This window comes from Zea mays, chromosome 10, assembly GCF_902167145.1.
Source record: "Zea mays cultivar B73 chromosome 10, Zm-B73-REFERENCE-NAM-5.0, whole genome shotgun sequence".
Classification (NCBI taxonomy): Eukaryota; Viridiplantae; Streptophyta; class Magnoliopsida; order Poales; family Poaceae; genus Zea; species Zea mays.
This window is the reverse complement of record NC_050105.1, coordinates 151,005,859-151,028,336: the sequence shown is the minus strand read 5'-3', so window position 1 is coordinate 151,028,336 and position 22,478 is coordinate 151,005,859. Positions and strand designations below refer to the sequence as shown.

Genomic DNA, 22,478 nt, shown 5'->3' with positions numbered 1-22,478 from the left:
ACAGCATGCGAGATTGAAAAGGATCGCGCTGCCCCTCGTAAAAAAACAATAACAATCCGCAAAAGACCAAAACCATCAGAACCAACCATTTCCACCGTCCATAACAACAACCACAATCTTCAGAAGTATCATGACCAGGGAAAGCCTGAGATCAGTATCACAATATGTGTTAGAATTATATATAGTATATCCACAGTGCTAAAATTCACATGTTTCGTAACACTACAGCATGCCAGCAAGCTGTAGGTCAACATGCAACAAGAAAGACCAGCATGCCACATGCGCCCATAGAGTGTCATGCAAAAAAACAGAAGCTTAATTCAGTGACAAAAGCGCACGTCAAATTCACATAAAGTGAGGGGAAGGTTAAACTAAGAATGAACTTTGGCCATACTAACAACCAATGTTATCGAATCGTCTAATCATTCCTAGTCACTGATGACATCAGTCAGTCCAAGACTAATCATGACTAATCACAATTAATCATGACTAATCACAATTAATCATGACTAATCATAGTTCATAGCTGATCGCCATGGCAGCGATCAGCCTAGCTAATCGTGAGTAAAAACCAATGTTATCAAATCATCTAAATCGATTCTAGTGACCATGAGACCGACCAACCCGACTAATCATAGTGCATAGTTGATTGCCATGGCAGCGATCAACCTGCAAATCGTGATTAGTCATACGACTTAATAACATTGCTAAAAATAGATTCTTGGACTATCCCTACAAAAGTGTGTTAGCAAAGGCCCAAGTTAACAGAAAATGACTTAAAGTCATCCTAATTTGGGTGCTCTAATCCTGTACTCCAGCTCACATGAACCATCCCTCTGAAAGCACATGATAGGCATGACTAATTCCACCAGTAGCAATAAACAGCTATCACTTGTGAGTAAAACCGAAAAATCTCTTGTTTGTGTACCTTGTCGGCAAGCATCTGTTGCAGCACCCTCACAACCTACGTGCCAGCAGAGTGCCCCACAAAATGCACTGGGTTGTGCTCGTAACAGACAGGATAGTGCCCTGCACCAAATTAGAACAGCCATGTAAGAACTAATGGATAAATAAATTTCTGAAAGGCCATGGCCATGTATTTGTGTTCTTTGGAATCTTCTACCTGTGTGATATATTCTCCCAAACCTGTTGTGGTCGCAAGCCTTGATGTGCTCCTCGCCATAGTCCACCTGTCCACCCTTGAGGTAGTAGAAGAGTTCACGCGCCCTGCATTGCTAGGAACAATAAACTCTCAACGATCTATATTCAGGGGAACATAATCTTTCTTGTTCATAGACACGGAGAAGATACCAAATCATAATAAAAAAACATAATAATCTACTATTAAGGCGATTGAAAAAGTTAAAGCACCCACCTGTCATGTATGTTGGTGAGCAACCCCAAATCCGGCACGAGCACGCAGCCGTCCTTCTTCTTGGCGAAGCCGCACTTGTAGACGTCGTTGTTGATGGCGTCGTAGACCAGCTCGTTGGCCTCGTCGATGGAGGCCTGGAGGTGGGCCGGGTAGAGGTCCAGCCCGGGGTTCCTGGCGATGCCGTTGAACTCAGCGTTGAGCATCCGGATGATCTCGGAGCTCTCGTTGTTCACCACCGTCTTTAGCTGCTTGTCCCACAGCACCTAAAACGCAATGGAACACTGGAATCATCTCGGCTGTTGAGCTGTTCTGCACTTTTGCGTGCTGGAAAGGAGGAGGGGGGAATCAGATCCGCTGCTTGTTTGGTGGATTTGGAGTGATGGGATTGGAGGCTCACGGGGACGGTTGGCTTCCCGGCGTAGTTGGAGCTAGCGATCTCGTAGAGCTCCCTCACGCTCCGGGCACCGTTGAGAGGGTGAAAGGGAAATGTGCCCTTGGGCCATTTCTAAGTGTTTTGGTGATTTAGTGATCAACACAAGTGCCTAAGTTGAAAAAGGTGGACAAAGTACAAATCAAGGATAAAGGTATGTTTCTCAGACTTAGTACATTGTTTTATGGACTAATGTATTGTGTCTAAGTGCTGGAAACAGGAAAAATCCAATTGAAAATGTCTTGGCTCGAGCAGCCAAGAATCTGCTGAGTCTGGGAGCACCGGACTGTCCGGTGATGCACCGGACAGTGTCCGGTGTGCCAGGCTGGCTCGAGCGAAGTGGCCGCTCTCGAGAATTCACCGGCGACGTACGGCTAAAATTCACCGGACTGTCCGGTGTGCACCGGACTGTCCGGTGTGCACCGGACTGTCCGGTGAGCCAACGGTCGGCCGGGCCAACGGTCGGCCGCGCAATCTGCGCGGGACACGTGGCCGAGCCAACGGCTAGAAGATGGCACCGGACTGTCCGGTGTGCACCGGACATGTCCGGTGCGCCAACGGCTCCAAGTCTGCCAACGGTCGGCTTCGCTAATTAAGGAAGGAAATCGGGCACCGGACAGTGTCCGGTGTGCACCGGACTGTCCGGTGCCCCCGACGACAGAAGGCAAGAATGGCCTTCCAGATTTGTGCTCAACGGCTCCTAGCTGCCTTGGGGCTATAAAAGGGACCCCTAGGCGCATGGAGGAGTACACCAAGCATCCTTTGAGCATCTTTGATCACTCACACTTCATTCTTGCGCACTTGTTCGACATTCTAGTGATTTGAGCTCCGTTCTAGTGTGCTAGTCTCTTGAGCTCAAGTCCGGGTTTTGTGTGTGCGTATTCGCTGTGATCTTTGTGTCGTGTGTGAGTTGCTAATCCCTCCCTTGCTCTGTGATTCTTCGTGAACATCTTTTGTAAGGGCGAGAGGCTCCAAGCTGTGGAGATTCCTCGCAAACGGGATTAAGAAAAGCAAAGCAACACCGTGGTATTCAAGTTGGTCTTTGGACCGCTTGAGAGGGGTTGATTGCAACCCTCGTCCGTTGGGACACCACAACGTGGAGTAGGCAAGCGTTGGTCTTGGCCGAACCACGGGATAACCACTGTGCCATCTCTGTGATTGATATCTCTTGGTTATTGTGTTGTGTTGAGATCCTTCTCTAGCCACTTGGCATATTACTGTGCTAACAAGTAACCAAGTTTTGTGGCTTAAGTTTTTGAAGTGTTACAGGATCACCTATTCACCCCCCCCTCTAGGTGCTCTCAATTGGTATCAGAGCCATTCTCTTCAAGAAAGGGACTAACCGCCCGAAGAGATGGATCCTAAGGGCAAGGGGATGGTGATCAACGACAAGGAGAAGGAGACCTTCGTCAACGAGCCCAATGATGATAGGCCCACCGACTCAGGCTCGGGCCACAAAAGAAAAGACGGGAGGAAGAAGAAGACAAGGCGCATCAAGGAAATTATCTACTACGACAGCGACGAATCTTCCTCCTCCCAAAAGGACGACGACGACTACGATAGACGAAAGACGGTTAACTCAAACTTTTCTTTCGATTATTCGCGCATCCCGCATAGCTCAAATGCTCAATTGCTTCCCATTCCACTTGGCAAGCCCCCTCACTTTGATGGAGAGGATTACGGATTTTGGAGCCACAAAATGCGTACTCACCTGTTTTCTCTCCATCCAAGCATTTGGGAGATTGTGGAAAGTGGAATGAAATTTGATAGCTCGGATAGCCCTGTGTTTATTAATGAACAGATTCATAAAAATGCACAAGCTACTACTGTGTTGCTAGCCTCTTTGTGCAGGGACGAGTATCACAAGGTGAGCGGCTTGGACAATGCCAAGCAGATCTGGGACACCCTCAAGATCTCTCATGAGGGAAACGACGTCACCTTGCTCACCAAAATGGAGTTGGTGGAGGGCGAGCTTGGACGGTTCGCGATGATAAGGGGCGAGGAGCCGACACAAACATACAACCGGCTCAAGACCCTTACCAACAAAATAAGGAGCTACAGGAGCACGCGATGGACGGACCACGACGTCGTCCGCCTAATGCTAAGGTCATTTACCGTTCTTGATCCTCATTTGGTGAACAATATACGTGAAAATCCCAGGTACACCAAGATGTCGCCCGAAGAAGTTCTTGGGAAATTTGTCAGCGGGCGAATGATGATCAAGGAGGCGAGATACGTGGATGACGCCTTGAATGGTCCGATCAACGAGCCGCAACCCCTTGCTCTCAAGGCAACACGAAGCAAGGAGGCGCTACCTAGCAAGGTGGCACAGATTGAGGCGGCCGGACTTAATGATGAAGAGATGGCTCTCATCATCAAAAGATTCAAGACGGTGCTTAAAGGTCGCAAGGGACAGCCAAGCAAGACCAAAGCCAAGGGGAAGCGCTCATGCTTCAAATGCGGTAAGCTTGGTCATTTTATTGCTAACTGTCCCGACAATGATAGTGATCAGGATCAAGGGAATAAGAGGGAGAAAAAGAAGAACTATAAGAAGGCAAAGGGCGAGGCTCATCTTGGCAAGGAGTGGGATTCGGACTGCTCTTCGTCCGACTCCGACAATGAAGGACTCGCCGCCACCGCCTTCAACAAGTCATCCCTCTTCCCCAACGAGCGTCACACTTGCCTCATGGCAAGGGAGAAGAAAGTAAGCACTCATAATACTAGTACTTATGCTTCTTCAAGTGAGGATGAGTCTAGTGATGATGATGAGATAGATTACTCATGCTTATTCAAGGGATTAGATAGAACCAAGGTAGACAAAATTAATGAATTGATTGATGCCTTGAATGATAGAAATATACTTTTAGAAAAGCAAGAGGATTTGTTGTATGAAGAACATGATAAATTTGTAGAAGCTCAGAAATCTCTTGCTCTAGAAATTAAGAGGAATGAAATGCTCTCTAGTGAACTATCTTCTTGTCATGAAACTATTGCTAAGTTAAAAAGTTTTAATGATGATTTAAATGCTAGACTAGAAGTAGCTAGTAAATCTAATTCTTGTGTAGAAATTGTTGAAACTTGTAATAGGTGTAAAGATTTTGACATTGATGCTTGTAGTGATCATTTAGTTTCAATTTCCAAATTAAATGATGAATTAGCTAGTCTTAATGCCCAACTTAAGACTAGCAAGAATGAATTTGACAAGCTAAAATTTGCAAGGGATGCCTACACAATTGGTAGACACCCCTCAATTAAGGATGGTCTTGGCTACAAGAGGGAAGCCAAGAACTTGACAAGCCATAAGGCTCCCATCTTCACCAAGGAGAAAGGGAAGGCCCCTATGGCTAGTAGTGTGCAAAAGAACCATGCTTTTATGTACTATGATAGAAGACAACCTAGAAATGCTTATAGGAGTTGTAATGTATATAATGCCCTTGATTCTCATGCCATGTTTGCTTCTAGTTCTTCTTATGTGCATGATAGAAATGTTGGTAGGGGAAATATTATTCATAATGTGCCTAGGAGAAATGTCGTTAATGTTCCTAGGAAAGTTAATGAACCTTCTACAATATATCATGCTTTGCATGCTTCTTTTGCTATTTGTAGAAAGGATAGGAAGATAGTTGCGAGAAAATTAGGGGCAAGATGCAAGGGAGACAAAACTTGCATTTGGGTCCCTAAGGATATTTGTGCTAACCTTGCAGGACCCAACATGAGTTGGGTACCTAAGACCCAAGCCTAAATTTGCCTTGCAGGTTTATGCATCCGGGGGTTCAAGCTGGATTATTGACAGCGGATGCACAAACCATATGACGGGGGAGAAGAAGATGTTCACCTCCTACGTCAAAAACACAGATTCCCAAGATTCAATAATATTCGGTGATGGGAATCAAGGCAAGGTAAAAGGGCTAGGTAAAATTGCGATCTCCAATGAGCATTCTATCTCTAATGTGTTTCTAGTGGAGAGTCTTGGGTATAATTTGCTATCTGTTAGTCAATTATGCAATATGGGATATAACTGTTTGTTTACAAATGTAGATGTGTCTGTCTTTAGAAGATGTGATGGTTCACTAGCTTTTAAGGGTGTACTAGACGGCAAACTTTACTTAGTTGATTTTGCAAAAGAAGAGGCCGGTCTAGATGCATGCTTAATGGCTAAGACTTGCATGGGCTGGCTGTGGCATCGCCGCTTAGCACATGTGGGGATGAAGAACCTCCACAAGCTTCTAAAGGGAGAACACGTGATAGGTCTAACCAATGTTCATTTCGAAAAAGATAGACCTTGTGCAGCTTGTCTAGCAGGGAAACAGGTGGGAGGCTCTCATCACACCAAAAATGTGATGACAACATCAAGACCCCTGGAGCTGTTACATATGGACCTCTTCGGACCCGTCGCCTATCTGAGCATAGGAGGAAGTAAGTATGGTCTAGTTATCGTTGATGACTTTTCCCGCTTCACTTGGGTGTTCTTTTTGCAGGACAAGTCTGAAACCCAAGGGACCCTCAAGCGCTTCCTCAGGAGAGCTCAAAATGAGTTTGAGCTCAAGGTGAAGAAGATAAGGAGCGACAACGGGTCCGAATTCAAGAATCTTCAAGTGGAGGAGTTTCTTGAGGAGGAGGGGATCAAGCACGAGTTCTCCGCACCCTACACACCTCAGCAAAATGGTGTGGTAGAGAGGAAGAACAGGACGCTCATAGATATGGCGAGGACTATGTTTGGAGAATTCAAGACCCCCGAGTGCTTTTGGTCGGAAGCCGTGAACACAGCTTGCCACGCCATCAACAGGGTCTACCTTCACCGCCTCCTCAAGAAGACGTCTTATGAGCTGCTGACTGGTAACAAACCCAATGTATCGTACTTTCGTGTATTTGGGAGTAAATGCTACATTCTAGTGAAGAAGGGTAGGAATTCCAAATTTGCTCCCAAAGCCGTAGAAGGTTTTTATTAGGTTATGATTCAAATACAAAGGCGTATAGGGTCTTCAACAAAACATCGGGATTGGTTGAAGTCTCTAGCGACGTTGTATTTGATGAGACTAATGGCTCTCCAAGAGAGCAAGTTGTTGATCTTGATGATGTAGATGAAGAAGACGTTCCAACGGCCGCGATACGCACCATGGCGATTGGAGATGTACGGCCTCAGGAACAACTGGAGCAAGATCAACCGTCTTCCTCAACTATGGTGCATCCCCCAACCCAAGATGATGAACAGGTACCTCAAGTGGAGGCGCATGATCAAGGGGGAGCACAGGATGTTCAAATTGAAGAGGAAGAAGCACCTCAGGCACCTCCAACCCAAGTTCGAGCGACAATTCAAAGGGATCATCTCGTCGACCAGATATTGGGTGATATTAGCAAGGGAGTAACTACTCGTTCAAGATTGGTTAATTTTTGTGAGCATTACTCTTTTGTCTCTTCTATTGAGCCTTTCAGGGTAGAAGAGGCCTTGCTAGATCCGGACTGGGTGTTGGCCATGCAGGAGGAACTCAACAACTTCAAGCGCAATGAAGTTTGGACACTGGTGCCTCGTCCCAAGCAAAATGTTGTGGGAACCAAGTGGGTGTTCCGCAACAAACAGGACGAGCACGGGGTGGTGACAAGGAACAAGGCTCGACTTGTGGCAAAAGGTTATGCCCAAGTCGCAGGTTTGGACTTTGAGGAGACTTTTGCTCCTGTGGCTAGGCTAGAGTCAATTCGAATCTTGCTAGCATATGCCGCTCACCATTCTTTCAGGTTGTACCAAATGGATGTGAAGAGCGCTTTCCTCAACGGGCCGATCAAGGAGGAGGTGTACGTGGAGCAACCCCCTGGCTTCGAGGATGAACGGTACCCCGACCACGTGTGTAAGCTCTCTAAGGCGCTCTATGGACTTAAGCAAGCCCCAAGAGCATGGTATGAATGCCTTAGAGACTTTTTAATTGCTAATGCTTTCAAGGTTGGGAAAGCCGATCCAACTCTTTTTACTAAGACTTGCGATGGTGATCTTTTTGTATGCCAAATTTATGTCGACGACATAATATTTGGTTCTACTAACCAAAAGTCTTGTGAAGAGTTTAGCAGGGTGATGACGCAGAAATTCGAGATGTCAATGATGGGCGAGTTGACCTACTTCATTGGGTTCCAAGTGAAGCAACTCAAGGACGGCACCTTCATCTCCCAAATGAAGTACACACAAGAATTGCTAACAAGGTTTGGGATGAAAGACGCCAAGCCCGCAAAGACGCCGATGGGAACCGACGGACACACCGACCTCAACAAAGGAGGTAAGTCCGTTGATCAAAAAGCATACCGGTCCATGATAGGTTCTTTGCTTTATTTATGTGCTAGTAGACCGGATATTATGCTTAGCGTATGCATGTGTGCTAGATTTCAATCCGATCCGAAGGAGTGTCACTTAGTGGCTGTGAAGCGAATTATTCGATATTTAGTCGCTACGCCTTGCTTCGGGATCTGGTATCCAAAGGGGTCTAACTTTGACTTGATTGGGTACTCAGATTCCGACTATGCTGGATGTAAGGTCGATAGGAAGAGTACATCAGGGACGTGCCAATTCTTAGGAAGGTCCCTGGTGTCTTGGAACTCTAAGAAACAAACCTCCGTTGCCCTATCCACCGCTGAGGCCGAGTACGTTGCCGCAGGACAGTGTTGCGCGCAACTACTTTGGATGAGGCAAACCCTCAGGGACTTTGGCTACAATCTGAGCAAAGTCCCACTCCTATGTGATAATGAGAGTGCTATCCGAATAGCGGAAAATCCTGTTGAGCACAGCCGCACAAAGCACATTGACATCCGGCATCTCTTTTTGAGAGACCACCAACAAAAGGGGGATATCGAAGTGTTTCATGTTAGCACCGAGAACCAGCTAGCCGATATCTTTACCAAGCCTCTAGATGAGAAGACCTTTTGCAGGCTGCGAAGTGAGCTCAATATCTTAGATTCGCGGAACTTGGATTGAAATGTAGCATACATGTGTTTATGCTTTTGATCATGTTCATTCTGCATTTTGTTGCTTATTGTGGTGCTCAAGTTGTACAAACACTCCCTGGACCTCACAAGTCCTGTTTGCAAGTGATGCACATATTTAGGGGGAGCTATGCTACAACTTGACCCTTTGAGACTAACCATGTACTTGAGTTTGGTTGTTTTAGTCTCCAAGGAAAATTGAAAGGGAAAATGATGGACTTGGACCATGCAAGACTTCCACTGCACTCCGATGAAAAGAGTAACTTTTCCAAGTTCCTCTTTATACTCTTATTGCCTATTTGATCTTAGTTGAAGATTTTGGTGAGGCAATGGGGTTAAAGGGCCAAGATTGATCCCGTTTTGGTGCTTGATGCCAAAGGGGGAGAAAATAAAGGCCAAAGCGATAAATGGATCAGCTACCACTTAAGAGATTTTGAAAATAGAGATTTTGAAAATAGTAGAATAGAGTTTTTGGTTTGTCAAAACTCTTTTGTTGTCTCTCTTGTCAAGAGTTGGCTTCTTGTGGGGAGAAGTATTGATTATGGGAAAAAGGGGGTTTGTCAAAACTCTTTTGTTGTCTCTCTTGTCAAGAGTTGGCTTCTTGTGGGGAGAAGTATTGATTATGGGAAAAGGGGAGTTTTTGAAATCTTGAATCAATTTCTCTTGGAATGACTCTCTTTATGTCTTAACATGTGTGTTTGACTTAGAGATAGAAATTTGAGTTGGATTTACAAAAACAAACCAAGTGGTGGTATAGAGTGATCCATATATGTCTAAATTGAATCAAAACAATTTTGAGTTCTTATTTGATTTGATTTTGTACTTGTTCTACTTGCTTTATGTTGTGTTGGCATAAATCACCAAAAAGGGGGAGATTGAAAGGGAAATGTGCCCTTGGGCCATTTCTAAGTGTTTTGGTGATTTAGTGATCAACACAAGTGCCTAAGTGAAAAAAAGGTGGACAAAGTACAAATCAAGGATAAAGGTATGTTTCTCAGACTTAGTACATTGTTTTATGGACTAATGTATTGTGTCTAAGTGCTGGAAACAGGAAAAATCCAATTGAAAATGTCTTGGCTCGAGCAGCCAAGAATCTGCTGAGTCTGGGAGCACCGGACTGTCCGGTGATGCACCGGACAGTGTCCGGTGGTGCACCGGACATTGTCCGGTGCGCTAGGCTGGCTCGAGCGAAGTGGCCGCTCTCGAGAATTCACCGGCGACGTACGGCTAAAATTCACCGGACTGTCCGGTGTGCACCGGACTGTCCGGTGAGCCAACGGTCGGCCGCGCAATCTGCGCGGGGCACGTGGCCGAGCCAACGGCTAGAAGATGGCACCGGACTGTCCGGTGTGCACCGGACATGTCCGGTGCGCCAACGGCTCCAAGTCTGCCAACGATCGGCTTCGCTAATTAAGGAAGGAAATCGGGCACCGGACAGTGTCCGGTGTGCACCGGACTGTCCGGTGCCCCCGACGACAGAAGGCAAGAATGGCCTTCCAGATTTGTGCTCAACGGCTCCTAGCTGCCTTGGGGCTATAAAAGGGACCCCTAGGCGCATGGAGGAGTACACCAAGCATCCTTTGAGCATCTTTGATCACTCACACTTCATTCTTGCGCACTTGTTCGACATTCTCGTGATTTGAGCTCCGTTCTAGTGTGCTAGTCTCTTGAGCTCAAGTCTGGGTTTTGTGTGTGCGTATTCGCTGTGATCTTTGTGTCGTGTGTGAGTTGCTAATCCCTCCCTTGCTCTGTGATTCTTCGTGAACATCTTTTGTAAGGGCGAGAGGCTCCAAGCTGTGGAGATTCCTCGCAAACGGGATTAAGAAAAGCAAAGCAACACCGTGGTATTCAAGTTGGTCTTTGGACCGCTTGAGAGGGGTTGATTGCAACCCTCGTCCGTTGGGACACCACAACGTGGAGTAGGCAAGCGTTGGTCTTGGCCGAACCACGGGATAACCACTGTGCCATCTCTGTGATTGATATCTCTTGGTTATTATGTTGTGTTGAGATCCTTCTCTAGCCACTTGGCATATTACTGTGCTAACAAGTAACCAAGTTTTGTGGCTTAAGTTTTTGAAGTGTTACAGGATCACCTATTCACCCCCCCCCTCTAGGTGCTCTCAGAGGGTCGGGCTCGGCGCCGGGCTCCTTGTCGGCGGCAGCGGGGAACACCCAGCCCAGATGCTCGTCGCTCTCCTTGGTCCGCTCAAAGATGGGCTTCACGACCTACGGTTCCGATGCAGCGCATCACGGGGAACTGGAATCAATCCACTGCCGAGCGAACCCCCGATCCGGCTTGCCAGCTCACGATGGCGAGGGCGAGGCTAGGGTTACCGGCGTACCGTGACGCTGATGGCGTGGTCGAGGCCCTTAAGCTTGAGGAAGGCGAGGCACCGGGACGCCCAGGGGCACGCGTACGAGACGTAGAGGTGGTACCGCCCTGCCACGGCGGGGAACCGCCCGTCCCTAGAAACGGAGCTCCGGAAGGTGGATGGCGACCGGTCGAAGGCGCCCGTGTCGGTGACCTCGTCCAGCGCCGACCGCGCAGTCATCTGACGTGCGCGCATGAGTCCATGAACAGAGCAAGCGTCAATCAAGAGTCCATGACGGCAACATCTCGGTGTCGTGGGAGGGGATACGAGGGCAGAGCGACGGCGATGGACTCGTGAGCCTAGAAAAGTCCCTTGCCACGGATCGCATGACCCCGCTGCTCCTGCGGAGGACTCGGGTGGCCTAGGGTTCGGGAGAGGATCCCAGCGCCGTGCGAGGTCGATCTTGCGTGCGAAGGCGGTGACTCGCTTCTCCCCATGGCGCGGAGGATGGCAACCTATGCCATCCTGTAGAGGTTGACGATGCGGTCAAGGTCTAGGTGGCTGCGCATGTCGACGCGGCGCCAAAGTGTGGGCCCGTCGCGTGCGACGCAACCTCAGGAACGATGCAGAGGATAGCAGAGACATGGCGGTGGACAGTGGAGATGCGGCCGAAGGGAAGAGTCGAGGCACGGATGGAGGAGCCGTTGCTCGGATGGAGGGCTGCGGAGCCGCGCAGCGTGAGGCAACGCATGAGGACTGCCGGGCACACGGCTTTCTTGGCGGACTGGCGAGCGGAGGAGGATGGGAGAGATGAGAATTGGGAGGTGGGTGGCTTTAATGGCGGCAGAGGGGAATTGCCAAGGCGGGGCGTGGGGGTAACGGTGGAACGGACGGTACAGATCGACCGAGTAGAAACGAACGGCTCAGATCGACGCAAGGCAGAACAAGGTGAGGCAACCTACCCCTTACCTTCTTAATAGTAGTAGAGATATGCATTGCCTTCAAATCTTAATAAGTTCTTCTTTGCGAGACGGAATAAGTAGTTATTATCATTTTTTGTAAAAAAAGTGGTCTTTATCTACATCCTATATAGAACATAGCAAAGTCACCATTATAAAATTTGATAAAAAAACAGTTAAATTGTAAGAAATTTACATTAATAGATATATGTTAAAAACGTCTCTAAGACAATATTGATTTATAGACGTAGACTTTATATTATAAGAAAAACTAATAATAAAATATGTTTTAGGGATGTCTGAATGCACTAAAATTAATAGTTAGTTGACTAAAAATTATTAGTGTAATTAGCTAGCTAACAAATAACTATCTAACTATTGACTAATTTACTAAAAATAGCTAATAGCTAAAGTGTTTAGATGTCTCAATTAATTTTAGCTACTAATTATTAGCTCTAGTGTATTTAAACACCATCTTATACGATTTTCTCTGGTCTAGTATGATTATCATTTTTGGACTGAGGTAGTAGTAAATAAAATTTGTTTGCAATATAACGTGTGTCCGTTTTTTTAATGAAGTTCAAAAGTTATTGGGATTTGGTAAGGTTAACTCAACGCGGTGGCCGGTCGCTAGAGATGTCCAAACGGGCCGCTCGGCCCGGTCCGGCCCGGGCCCGGTGAAGCCCGGCCCGCCAGGCACGATTAAAAACCCGGGCCGGGCCGACTAAGCACGCGAGCTCAATTTCTTGTCCGAGCCCGGCCCGCAACGGGCCTAAACGGGCCCGTTTAGCACGAAAAAAGCGGGCCGAAAAGCGGGCTATACGGGCCGAAAACACGTTTTAGTGTAAAAAAAGCGGGCTTAACGGGCTTAGAGCTAAACGGGCCGTGCCGGGCTAGCCCATCGTGCCTAATTTCTTGTCCGAGCCCGGCCCGCTTATTCGTGCCGGGCCGGCCCGGACCCGCATATAACCGGGCAGTGCCGGGCTCAGACCGGGTCCAAAAAGCGGGCTTCGTGCCGGGCTCGCGGGCCTCGTGCTTATTGGACATCTATACCGGTGGCAGATCCCTCGTCTAGCATCCGTCCATCACGAGGTCAGATGTGAGACCCCAGCCTGCTTCCTGGGTCCACTGGCCAGCTAGACAAAATCCTGAGGCGCCTAAACTTCATGGGCCATGGCGCCGCCGGTCAGTGCTCCCTACTGATGGTGGCCACCTCCACGGCTCCACCTCCCTTATTCCGCCGCCGTCGGCGGCACCATCTTCGACGATCTCCACGGATTCCTCCGCCATGGCCTCCGCACCCACTCCTCTATCCTTTACGCCCACGCCTTCCTTCTCCGCTGAGGTCTCCTCCTCGGCTACCCCGTCACCGCCGGCCTCCTCCTCACCGCCTCCGCTTGCTCCGCGGCCTCGCCGCCCGCCTACATCTTTGTAAAAAAAGTAGTTATTATCATTTTTGTAAAAAAAAATAAGTTGTCTTTATCTACATCCTATATAGAACATAGCAAAGTCATCATTATAATAAAACATTTTTAGTTAAATATCACTATTTGTTCTTTAAACATTGGGAGTCCGTAAAAAACAAGAAAATATCGGATGAGGTTTTTAGAAAGGATTTTTTAGAAAATTGCAATTACAAGATAATGGACATCTAAGGAAGGAATTCATACTAACACAAACATAATAAATATCTAGATGATTAATAATGCTATCGTTTATGTTGGGGGCCTTCGACTTCCGAAGGTCTTCAAAAACATGATTTAACAATGTTTTTGGAAGTATAATGCATGAACAGGTATCTTCGGACTTGAGTTAAAGCCACGGTGTGAAGAAGCACGAAAGGAGTACGAAGGATGGTGCAGAGCCGAAGCTATGCGCAGAAGAGCTTCGGGATGATAACAGAAAAGGAAACTGACTTAAAGATGAAAAAGCTATTTAGACCTCGACGGATTAATATAGAGTTATTAGCAAATGTAAAGGACATAGGTGTAATTTTACATGGGCTGCGTCCCGTGCCTATAAATAGATAAACAGTGCTCCCGTACTGTTCAGGCTGACTGGATTTTTGCTTTTACGCTATGCTTGTATTTCTACCTTCTTTTAAGCCGAAGGTACACTTGTAATTTGTTATCATTTCTATTTTCCCATAGTGATAAAATAGAAATGACATATGACTGTTTATATTATCTTTTATGTTTTATATGATTCTTTCTTCACCATTATATGTTGCATCGATGAAGGTATGCCCTTCACAACCTTCGTCCAAAGATCATTATATTCCAAGGGAAATAATGCTTCGAAAGACGAAGGACTGTAATATTTAACATTTCCTGTGTTGTCTTGTTCTAAACTTATAGCATTTGAGAACAAGTTCCCAACATTGGCGCCCACCTCCGGTGAACCCTTTTCGACCACCTTCGGAAAGCATCGACCTTCGTCATGCCACCAAAGAAAGCTTCAGCGACAGGGGCTGCCGCTCTGTAGCCACTGGACCCAAACCAGGACACCCTTTCTCTTCGAGAGGCCCGAAGCCAGAAGAGGAAGGCCACCAGTCCAACGCCCCAGGAGGACGACTTGGACCAAGAGATCAGGAATATGGAGATGCTCCATCAGCAAGTGCAAAGGAAGAAGGAAAAGATGGCTCGGCTAGCTGACCTACAAAGGCATATAGACGAAGCCATTGAAGAAGTTTGTCATCTTGCTCAAGATGAGCAAAACCGAAGGCCCCAGCACAGAGAGCTTCATCAAGAGGGCTTCTTCAACGAGGATGACTGGTATGAGGATTTCCATCATGGAAATTTTGCTTTTGATGATGCTTCTCCTCTGTCAGCAGAACTACAGGCTACACCTTGGCCCCCGTCTTACAAGCCACCCCAGCTCTCCATGTATGACGGACACTCAGATCCGAAGCAGTTTCTGATGAGCTACGAAGCGACCATATCTTCGTATGGTGGTAATACTGCAGTCATAGCGAAGTCTTTCGTCATGGCAGTCAAGAATGTTGCACAAACCTGGTACTCCTCTCTTCGGCCAGGAACAATCACATCATGGCAGAAGCTGAAGGACATGCTGATCACCAGTTTCCAAGGGTTTTAGATGAAGCCGGTCACCGCTCAAGCTTTGTTCCAGTGCACCCAAGATCATGAAGAATACCTTCAGGCGTATGTTCGAAGGTTCTTGCGTCTGAGGGCACAGGCGCCAACGGTGTCCAAGGCTTCGGCCAGAACCTACGGCCCAATACTTCGCTAGGAAACCCCCTCAGACTCTGAAGAAGCTGCTCCAAAAGATGGATGAATACATTCGCGCTGACAATGACTTTCGTCAGAGAAGGGAGGAAGCTTACAGGTTCTCCGAAATGACCAGGGGCTTCGGAGGGAGAATCCACCCAAGGCACGTCAGGTCGATCCACTCTGCTCAGAATGACAATAGAGGAAGTCAGCAACAGAGGCCGCAATATTCTTCCCAAGCTTCGGGACAGCAACAAAGCTATCCTCGGCCTTCAGCTCCAAGGGGCAGAGGCGCCAGGGGCTTCGGTGGAAGGTTTGGGGATCAGCCCAGGAAAATTTATTATCTATTCTGCGGTGAGGACAAGGGCCATACTACAAGGATGTGCCATGTCACCATCCAGAAACAGAAGGAGATAGCAGAAGCTGTAGCCCAACAGAACCAGCCGAAGCAAGTTATGCATACTGCTTCGTATCATTCACCGTACATCCCAGAGTATGTGGGTAACCATCCTGCAGCTTTTGTTGCTTCAGTAAGTCAACCTCAGGCATCTTGGTAACAGCCTCCACCTCCACCACCAATGCAACAAGGCCAGCAGCCAGAAGAGAGCCAGCGCACTCACCAGCAACGAGACTTCAGAGAGGAGTCCGAAGCTCGCACAGTCAACAACACTGTGCCAGAATCGAAGCACATCTACTAGAAGATATCCTACCTCTGCAACAGTTTTTCGCATTCGCCATCATTTTCTTTTTAATAAAGGGCAATCATTGAAAGCACAGTTTCTTTTGTTGTTTTTAGATTCTTGTAATAGCTTCGTTATTGTCATGATATAATATACCTTCTTCACAGACTCACGGAGCCCGAAAGTTGATGAAGCATGAAAATTCGTTCCTAAAAGAACTTGTGGCTACAAAAAACATCTCCGAAGCTACAAAAAGTCGTTCTACGGAACGCAATGTAAGCTTGCCGAAGCTACAAAAAGTCGTTCCTAAGGGAGCGCAATGTAAGTTTTCTGCTCAAAAGTCGTTCCAAAGGGAATGCAGAGCTTACAGCGAAAAATAAACGCTGATTCCGCCGAAATATAAGGCGAAGCACGAAAAGTCAACGCGAATACTGCCGAAATAGAAGGCGAAGAAGTTCAAAAGACGTCCCTAAGGGGATGCAGAACTTACAACGAAAAGTCAACGCTGATACACCGAAAAATAAGCGGTGAAGCCGAAAAATAAACGACAAAGTGATTGTGTATGCCACTGAGGGAATGTGTGTGTATTTTCGGCACGAATATCATTTGCATAGCATAACATCATCACATCATTCGCATAACATAACATCATACATCATATCGCATCAATGGCACAAGAAGGGGATATAATATTGATCTTCGGAGATTGCTTCGAAGAAGTTGTGCCAAGGCACAAAATGTTTTGAAGAAGTACAGCTTCATCAATTTTTAATGTGGAAAGAAATCTATTGCTCATGAAGCTTAATGTTTTTACGGAATATGGATTTTCTCCACGAAGCATAAAAAGAAGGGAAGGTGTTTTTTTGCCGAAGGCTCAAAAATGGTATGTACGTAAAGTTTCATGCATCATAAAGAATTAAGTCACAAATAGCTTATATATTACATTCAAGACTGCAAGAGGTTACACACTTTGTTCAGCAAATATTACATTCCAAATGTTTTTACAATAACAGTTATTCTTCTTTTAAAACTGCTTCTGCAGTTTCGTTTAACAGTTGAGCAACAACTTCGTCCAAAATAGCTTCGACCATTTTAATGATCTCATCTTCTTTCTTTGCTTCTGGGTCGACCATTGGCTCGAAGAGCTCCGAGGAAGGAGATAGTTCAGCTGCAGTAGAAAACGTAAATAAGTTCGAAGTCACAAAATTAGAAAATAAAGTTAAAAGTTATTAAACAATACCTATCCGCCTCTCGAGTTCCGCAGCTTTTTCAGCTGCCTTTGTTGCTTCTTTTGCATCGTGAGAATCTTTCTCGCTCTTTTTTATTATCTCGTGGGCCATCCCTCGGCCACCATTCTCCCAGATGTCAGTGAAGAATTTTCCGCCAACCAAACTTGCTTCGGCCAAGGGGTATTTGGTATCTTCAATGGACAAACTAGCTTCGGCTTGGGCCAAGGCTTTCACATGCTCGCAACCGGACTTCTCCAAACCAGTCGCAATCCCTCTGGCACCTAAGAAGGCGCAGACATCCCCGCGACCGCTCAAAATTTCCTCAAAAGCTTCGGCCTCGTTGCTGATCCAGTCAATCGGGCCCTCAGGATCGCCTCTTACGAAGTTATCCTCGCTAGAGTATGCGCCAACTTTGGCGAAGCTAGTTTTTATTTTATCTACACATTCTATAGATTTTTCATAACATTTCTCTTTCGAAGAGCGAAGCTCTACAACAGTCTTCTCCCAATAATTTTTCCAATAGTTACTGGCGTCTCGGTCAGCTTCGGCGATAGCGCATTTCAAATTCGCCTCGGCCAGCTGTTTCCGAAGATCTTCAATTTCGCATTTCTGGGCTTCGGATTGGGCTTTGGAAGTAGCCTCGTCTTCTTTTATCTTATTCACTAATGAGTTTAATATTTTATCTTTTTCAAGACCTTCGTTCCTTAGTTCAATTACTTCGGAACGAAGGTTGCTCAAAGCTATAGCACATCCTTCGTCTTCGGCACTTTTTTGCGCCCTGAGGGCGTTGCTAAGAATAAGGCCCTACAAAAGGAGTGCGGTATTAAGTATAAGCAAATGGAAAATTTTGTTTTTAAGTACAAGAAGCTAATCCTCTCACCTTCAAGCTATTGTATGCTAAGCTGTCGGCCAGTTCATCTTTTGATAGCACCGAGAGCCCCTCTTCTAGTGTCGGGAATCCGAAGCTCCTGCTCATCTCCCGGCAGACAGAAATCTCTTTGTTGTCCGGGAGACAATACAAGAAGTCTTCTTCTCCGCTACCGTTGAATATCAATGCCCCTTTCGGATATTTCAGTCTCTGGGCATAACATTGGGCTTCTCGCTTCTCTTCTGCAGATAACTTCTTTCCCGAAGCATGCCGTATAATATAATCGAGAGCTTCGGAAGATGCTTCGGGAATAGGAATGACAGTTTTTTCAGACACAATTTTTTCTGCAGCCTCTTTTTTTTTGTTTTTTCTTCCATTTCCAAGGATTTCTCCTTGGCAGGCTCTGAGGGCCCAGCTTCGGTCTCGGTTTGGTTCTTAGCAGCTTCGGCTTCGGATAGTTTTGCCTCAATTTGTGGTTTCAAAGCTTCGACAGTCTTCTTTGGAGTAGAGCTTGAAGTTTTTATTGTTTCCAGCACATCTAGTACGTTCACCATCCTCCTCCTCTTGGGAGTCGTTGTAAGATCCTTTTGTGCCTTTGGCATTGTCACCTCTGCCGAAGGGCTTTTAACTTCTAATGTCTTTGTTTTCTCGATTGTTATCTCTTCAATATTAGTGGCCTTTGACTCATCTGATTTGGCTGATGACGCCTTCGGCATTGCAGTCGGCTCTTCAATTTTCTGTGTAATCACAGATTCTTTGGCTTCGGTCGCCGAAGATGTTTCACCACCAAATTCGGGCACTATGGCCGGTTCGATGAAGCGCGGTCGGTGAGTAAGGACTTTCACCTTTTTGCTCTTCGGTGCGGGCTCGCTTGGAGCAGCTGAAGCATCGTCTTTCCTGGAAGTTGCATTCTTCCTTTTTTGCCCCCGCGTCGGGTAGCGGTAGTCAGGGTACATGAACCCAATAGCATCAAAAACTCTATTTAGTCTCTTCTTTTTCGGCCTCCGAAGGCCGTAGATAGCGCATTGTCTTCCGCTTTGGAGTACAGCCCAAGCAGATCATCACTTGTAGCTTCGACGCTTTTCAGCCAGTCATCGTCTGGCTCGATAAACTGGTCTCTAAACCTAAAGGTATATTTTAGTCGAACCAAACCACCTTCATGGGGATTGCTGATAGATTCTTTTGGCATCTCCCAGTTGGCTATCAATGGCCATATCTTGTAGGCCACGTGCTCTTGAACTAAGTCTCTTGTCCCGATGAAAGAGTAGACTAAGCCGAAGGCCTTGCGACATTCTTCGGCCGCTTCGTCAATTTCTACCTTCGGTTTCTGGAGGCCGAAGCGTTGCCCGATAGGGCACATGATAATCCCTTTAATATCCTCTCGTGCCTTTAAATCATTTTTCACGTAGAACCATTCTTTCATCCAAAATCCAGGCCATCTTTTCCGAAAGGTTGGCACGGGGCAGCTTGACCCAGAGCGAGCAACGAAGCTATAGCAGCCAAAATTGTTATGATACTGCTATTTACCCTAGGGTTTTGTCTCATATAATAGTTCGTGCATACTGCAGAAACTTTTTTCATTTGGCTCCAAGCCTTGACTCCTTACAGCCCATACGAAGATCCCCATTCTTATGGTCGCTTCGGACGTAATTTGATGAAGGTAAACCTGGTATGTCTTCAGAACTTCCACCCCAAAACTGCTTAGGGGGAACCGAAGCCCAGCCTTGAAGAAGCTTCGAAAGATCACGACTTCATTCTCTTCGGGAGTAGGAGAAGTCTTGTCTCCGTTGTCAGCCCTCACAATAGACACATCTCGAAAATACCTCCCCCTCATATTGTCGAGATAACTCTGTTTAATAGTTGATTTTCCGAAAACTGTATGACTTGGTCGCCAGGGTCGATCTTCGGAGTCTTCGCCACCACTTTCCACATCATAACTGTCACTATTACCAGTGTCTTCAGATAAACCTTCCAAAATCTCCCTTGTAATCTTATATGTATTTGTTTTCGCTATTGATTCAAGAAAGCCAAGATTCTTCTCCTCAGAAAGGCTCAGCTTCGTTTCAGCAACAGCTTTTTTATCTTGAGACATCTTCGGAAACGCTGAAAAAGTACTCTCAAAGCCGAAGCTTAAAATTTTTTTAAAAGTCAAGCAAATGTTGGTGCGCAAGAGTTAGAAATTGAGTAAGCAAGGGCAGATGGCAAGAAAACGTGCCAAATGAGCTCGTGGTGCGCTCTTATTTGTACGCCTAGTGCGTTGAAAACTGGAAGGACCCGCTTGTCAGTGACTGTTGCTATTCTAGCAAAGGGAAGGTGTTTTTTGGACCTTCGGCTTAGGGCCTTCGTCCATATCGCAATCTGAATTTATCATTCTAACAAATTAATATTGCGAGGGGCTACTGTTGGGGACCTTCGGCTTCCGAAGGTCCTCAAAAACATGATTTAACAATATTTCTGGAAGTATAATGCATGAACAGGTATCTTCGGACTTGAGTTAAAGCCACAGTGTGAAGAAGAACGAAAGGAGTACGAAGGATGGCGCAGAGCCGAAGCTATGCGCAGAAGAGCTTTGGCATGATAACAGAAAAGAAAACCGACTTAAAGATGAAAAGGCTATTTAGACCTCGACGGATTAATATAGAGTTATTAGCAAATGTAAAGGACATAGGTGTAATTTTACATGGGCTGCGTCCCGTGCCTATAAATAGATGAACAGTGCTCCCGTACTGTTCAGGCTGACTGGATTTTTGCTTTTGTGCTACGCTTGTATTTCTACCTTCTTTTGAAGCTGAAGGTACACTTGTAATTTGTTATCATTTCTATTTTCCCATAGTGATAAAATAGAAATGACATATGACTGTTTATATTATCTTTTATGTTTTATATGATTCTTTCTTCACCATTATATGTTGCATCGATGAAGGTATGCCCTTCACAACCTTCGTCCAAAGATCATTATATTTCAAGGGAAATAATGCTTCGAAGGACGAAGGACTGTAATATTTAACATTTTCTGTGTTGTCTTGTTCTAAATTAATAGCATTTGAGAACAAGTTCCCAACAGTTTAGTTTTTGTGTCTTCGGATATTTTCTATAAAACAATGAAACTAATCTTGGAGATCCTTTGGCTACAAAGGCAAAGATCAAGAGTTTAAACTAAAGGACTGTTTGGTTCGTGGCTAATTGTGCCACAATTTGTGTAAGGTTAGTCGTTCGAATTGAATAACTAACCTTACGCAGAAAAGTTAGACAAAGTATATCAAATTAAACAGCGAACCAAACAGACCTTTAAAGTTATGCCCTCTATGCATTCAAAAACGACAATCATGGTTGGGGCAGCCATAGCGTGTGCTAGACTGGGGAGGCTGCGGCCTGGGAGGGAGGTGCACTGTGTGTTCTTGCGCCATTTTGAGGATGATAACTTGTTGGTATGGACTGCATTGATTGATATGTATGGCAAGTGTCGGAGGGCTGGGGTTGCGAGGAAGTTGTTTGATCGGCTCAGAATGTGGAACCTGGTATGCTGGAATGCGATGATCATAGGGCACTGTGTGTATGGTGAGCCTGGTGATGGGATCAAACTGTTCCAACATATGATCACACCAGGTGGGTTCAGATTTCCAAGATTAGTTATTCAGAAAGCAACATATTGCTACATTTGCATTTTTCAACTTTATCCATGTATTTAACTCCTGTGCTGCCTTTTCAGGGAATGTGCAGCCAGATGGAGTCACCTTCATTGGTGTTCTCTGCGCCTGTGCCCGTTTAGGCCTGTTGCAGGACAGAAGGGCATATTTTAATCAGATGAGCACCGTGTACAACCTCAAGCCAACATTTGCGCACTACTGGTGCATGGCAATCTTTATGGGAGCATTGGGTAGATTGCTTGGGCTGTGTCGGTTCCGGAGGGACTGGAGACTCGGGGAACGGATAGCTCTCAGGTTGATGGAGCTTGAACCAAGCAACAATGTTCACTATGCACTGCTTTGCAATGTGTATGCTGCTGTAGGGAGATGGGAAGAGGTTTACAGGGTGAAGGCTATCATGAAAGAGAGAGATGAGAGGCCATGTTGATGAATTCAAAATTAGGGAGAGGCAACCTGAGAATCAGGAGATATATGCCATCATGGACTTGGCGTCAACACTTAAGCATGATTGCAAAGAAAAGGAGTATAGTGATTTTGGATTAAAATAACTCTAATACACACTTGGGGATTGTTTTGGAGCTGCACAGGTTTCGGACGGGCAGCTTCAGGAGGTTAAGATAGGCTGGGTCTGAAGTAGTGCATCTTCAGATGTGTCATTTGTGGAGAACCACTCACTGATTATGTAGTGGCAGAAATGCTTCGCATCAATAGTCAGTAGTTGCAAAAGGTGACATTATGGTAGGGTTGAGATGGACAGGAAGAACGGAGGAATAACAAGCCTTGGGAAA

The 22,478-nt window shown here is 46.1% G+C and overlaps 1 protein-coding gene and 1 pseudogene across 1 annotated transcript; one reads left to right on the top strand and one right to left on the bottom strand.

Moving 5' to 3' along the window:
- Nucleotides 1-632: 632 nt before the first annotated feature.
- LOC103642974 (glutathionyl-hydroquinone reductase YqjG) lies at nucleotides 633-19,403 on the bottom strand. Its single transcript, XM_020545543.1, has 9 exons — nucleotides 19,362-19,403; nucleotides 19,199-19,243; nucleotides 11,111-11,320; nucleotides 10,898-10,994; nucleotides 1,773-1,852; nucleotides 1,376-1,638; nucleotides 1,124-1,227; nucleotides 969-1,029; nucleotides 633-669 (listed from the first exon to the last, which is right to left on the bottom strand). Exons 1-9 carry the CDS (start codon nucleotides 19,401-19,403, stop codon nucleotides 633-635), a joined length of 939 nt encoding a protein of 312 aa, XP_020401132.1.
- Nucleotides 19,404-21,369: 1,966 nt separating this feature from the next.
- On the top strand, nucleotides 21,370-22,238 carry LOC109942955 (pentatricopeptide repeat-containing protein At3g51320-like; annotated as a pseudogene).
- Nucleotides 22,239-22,478: the final 240 nt, after the last annotated feature.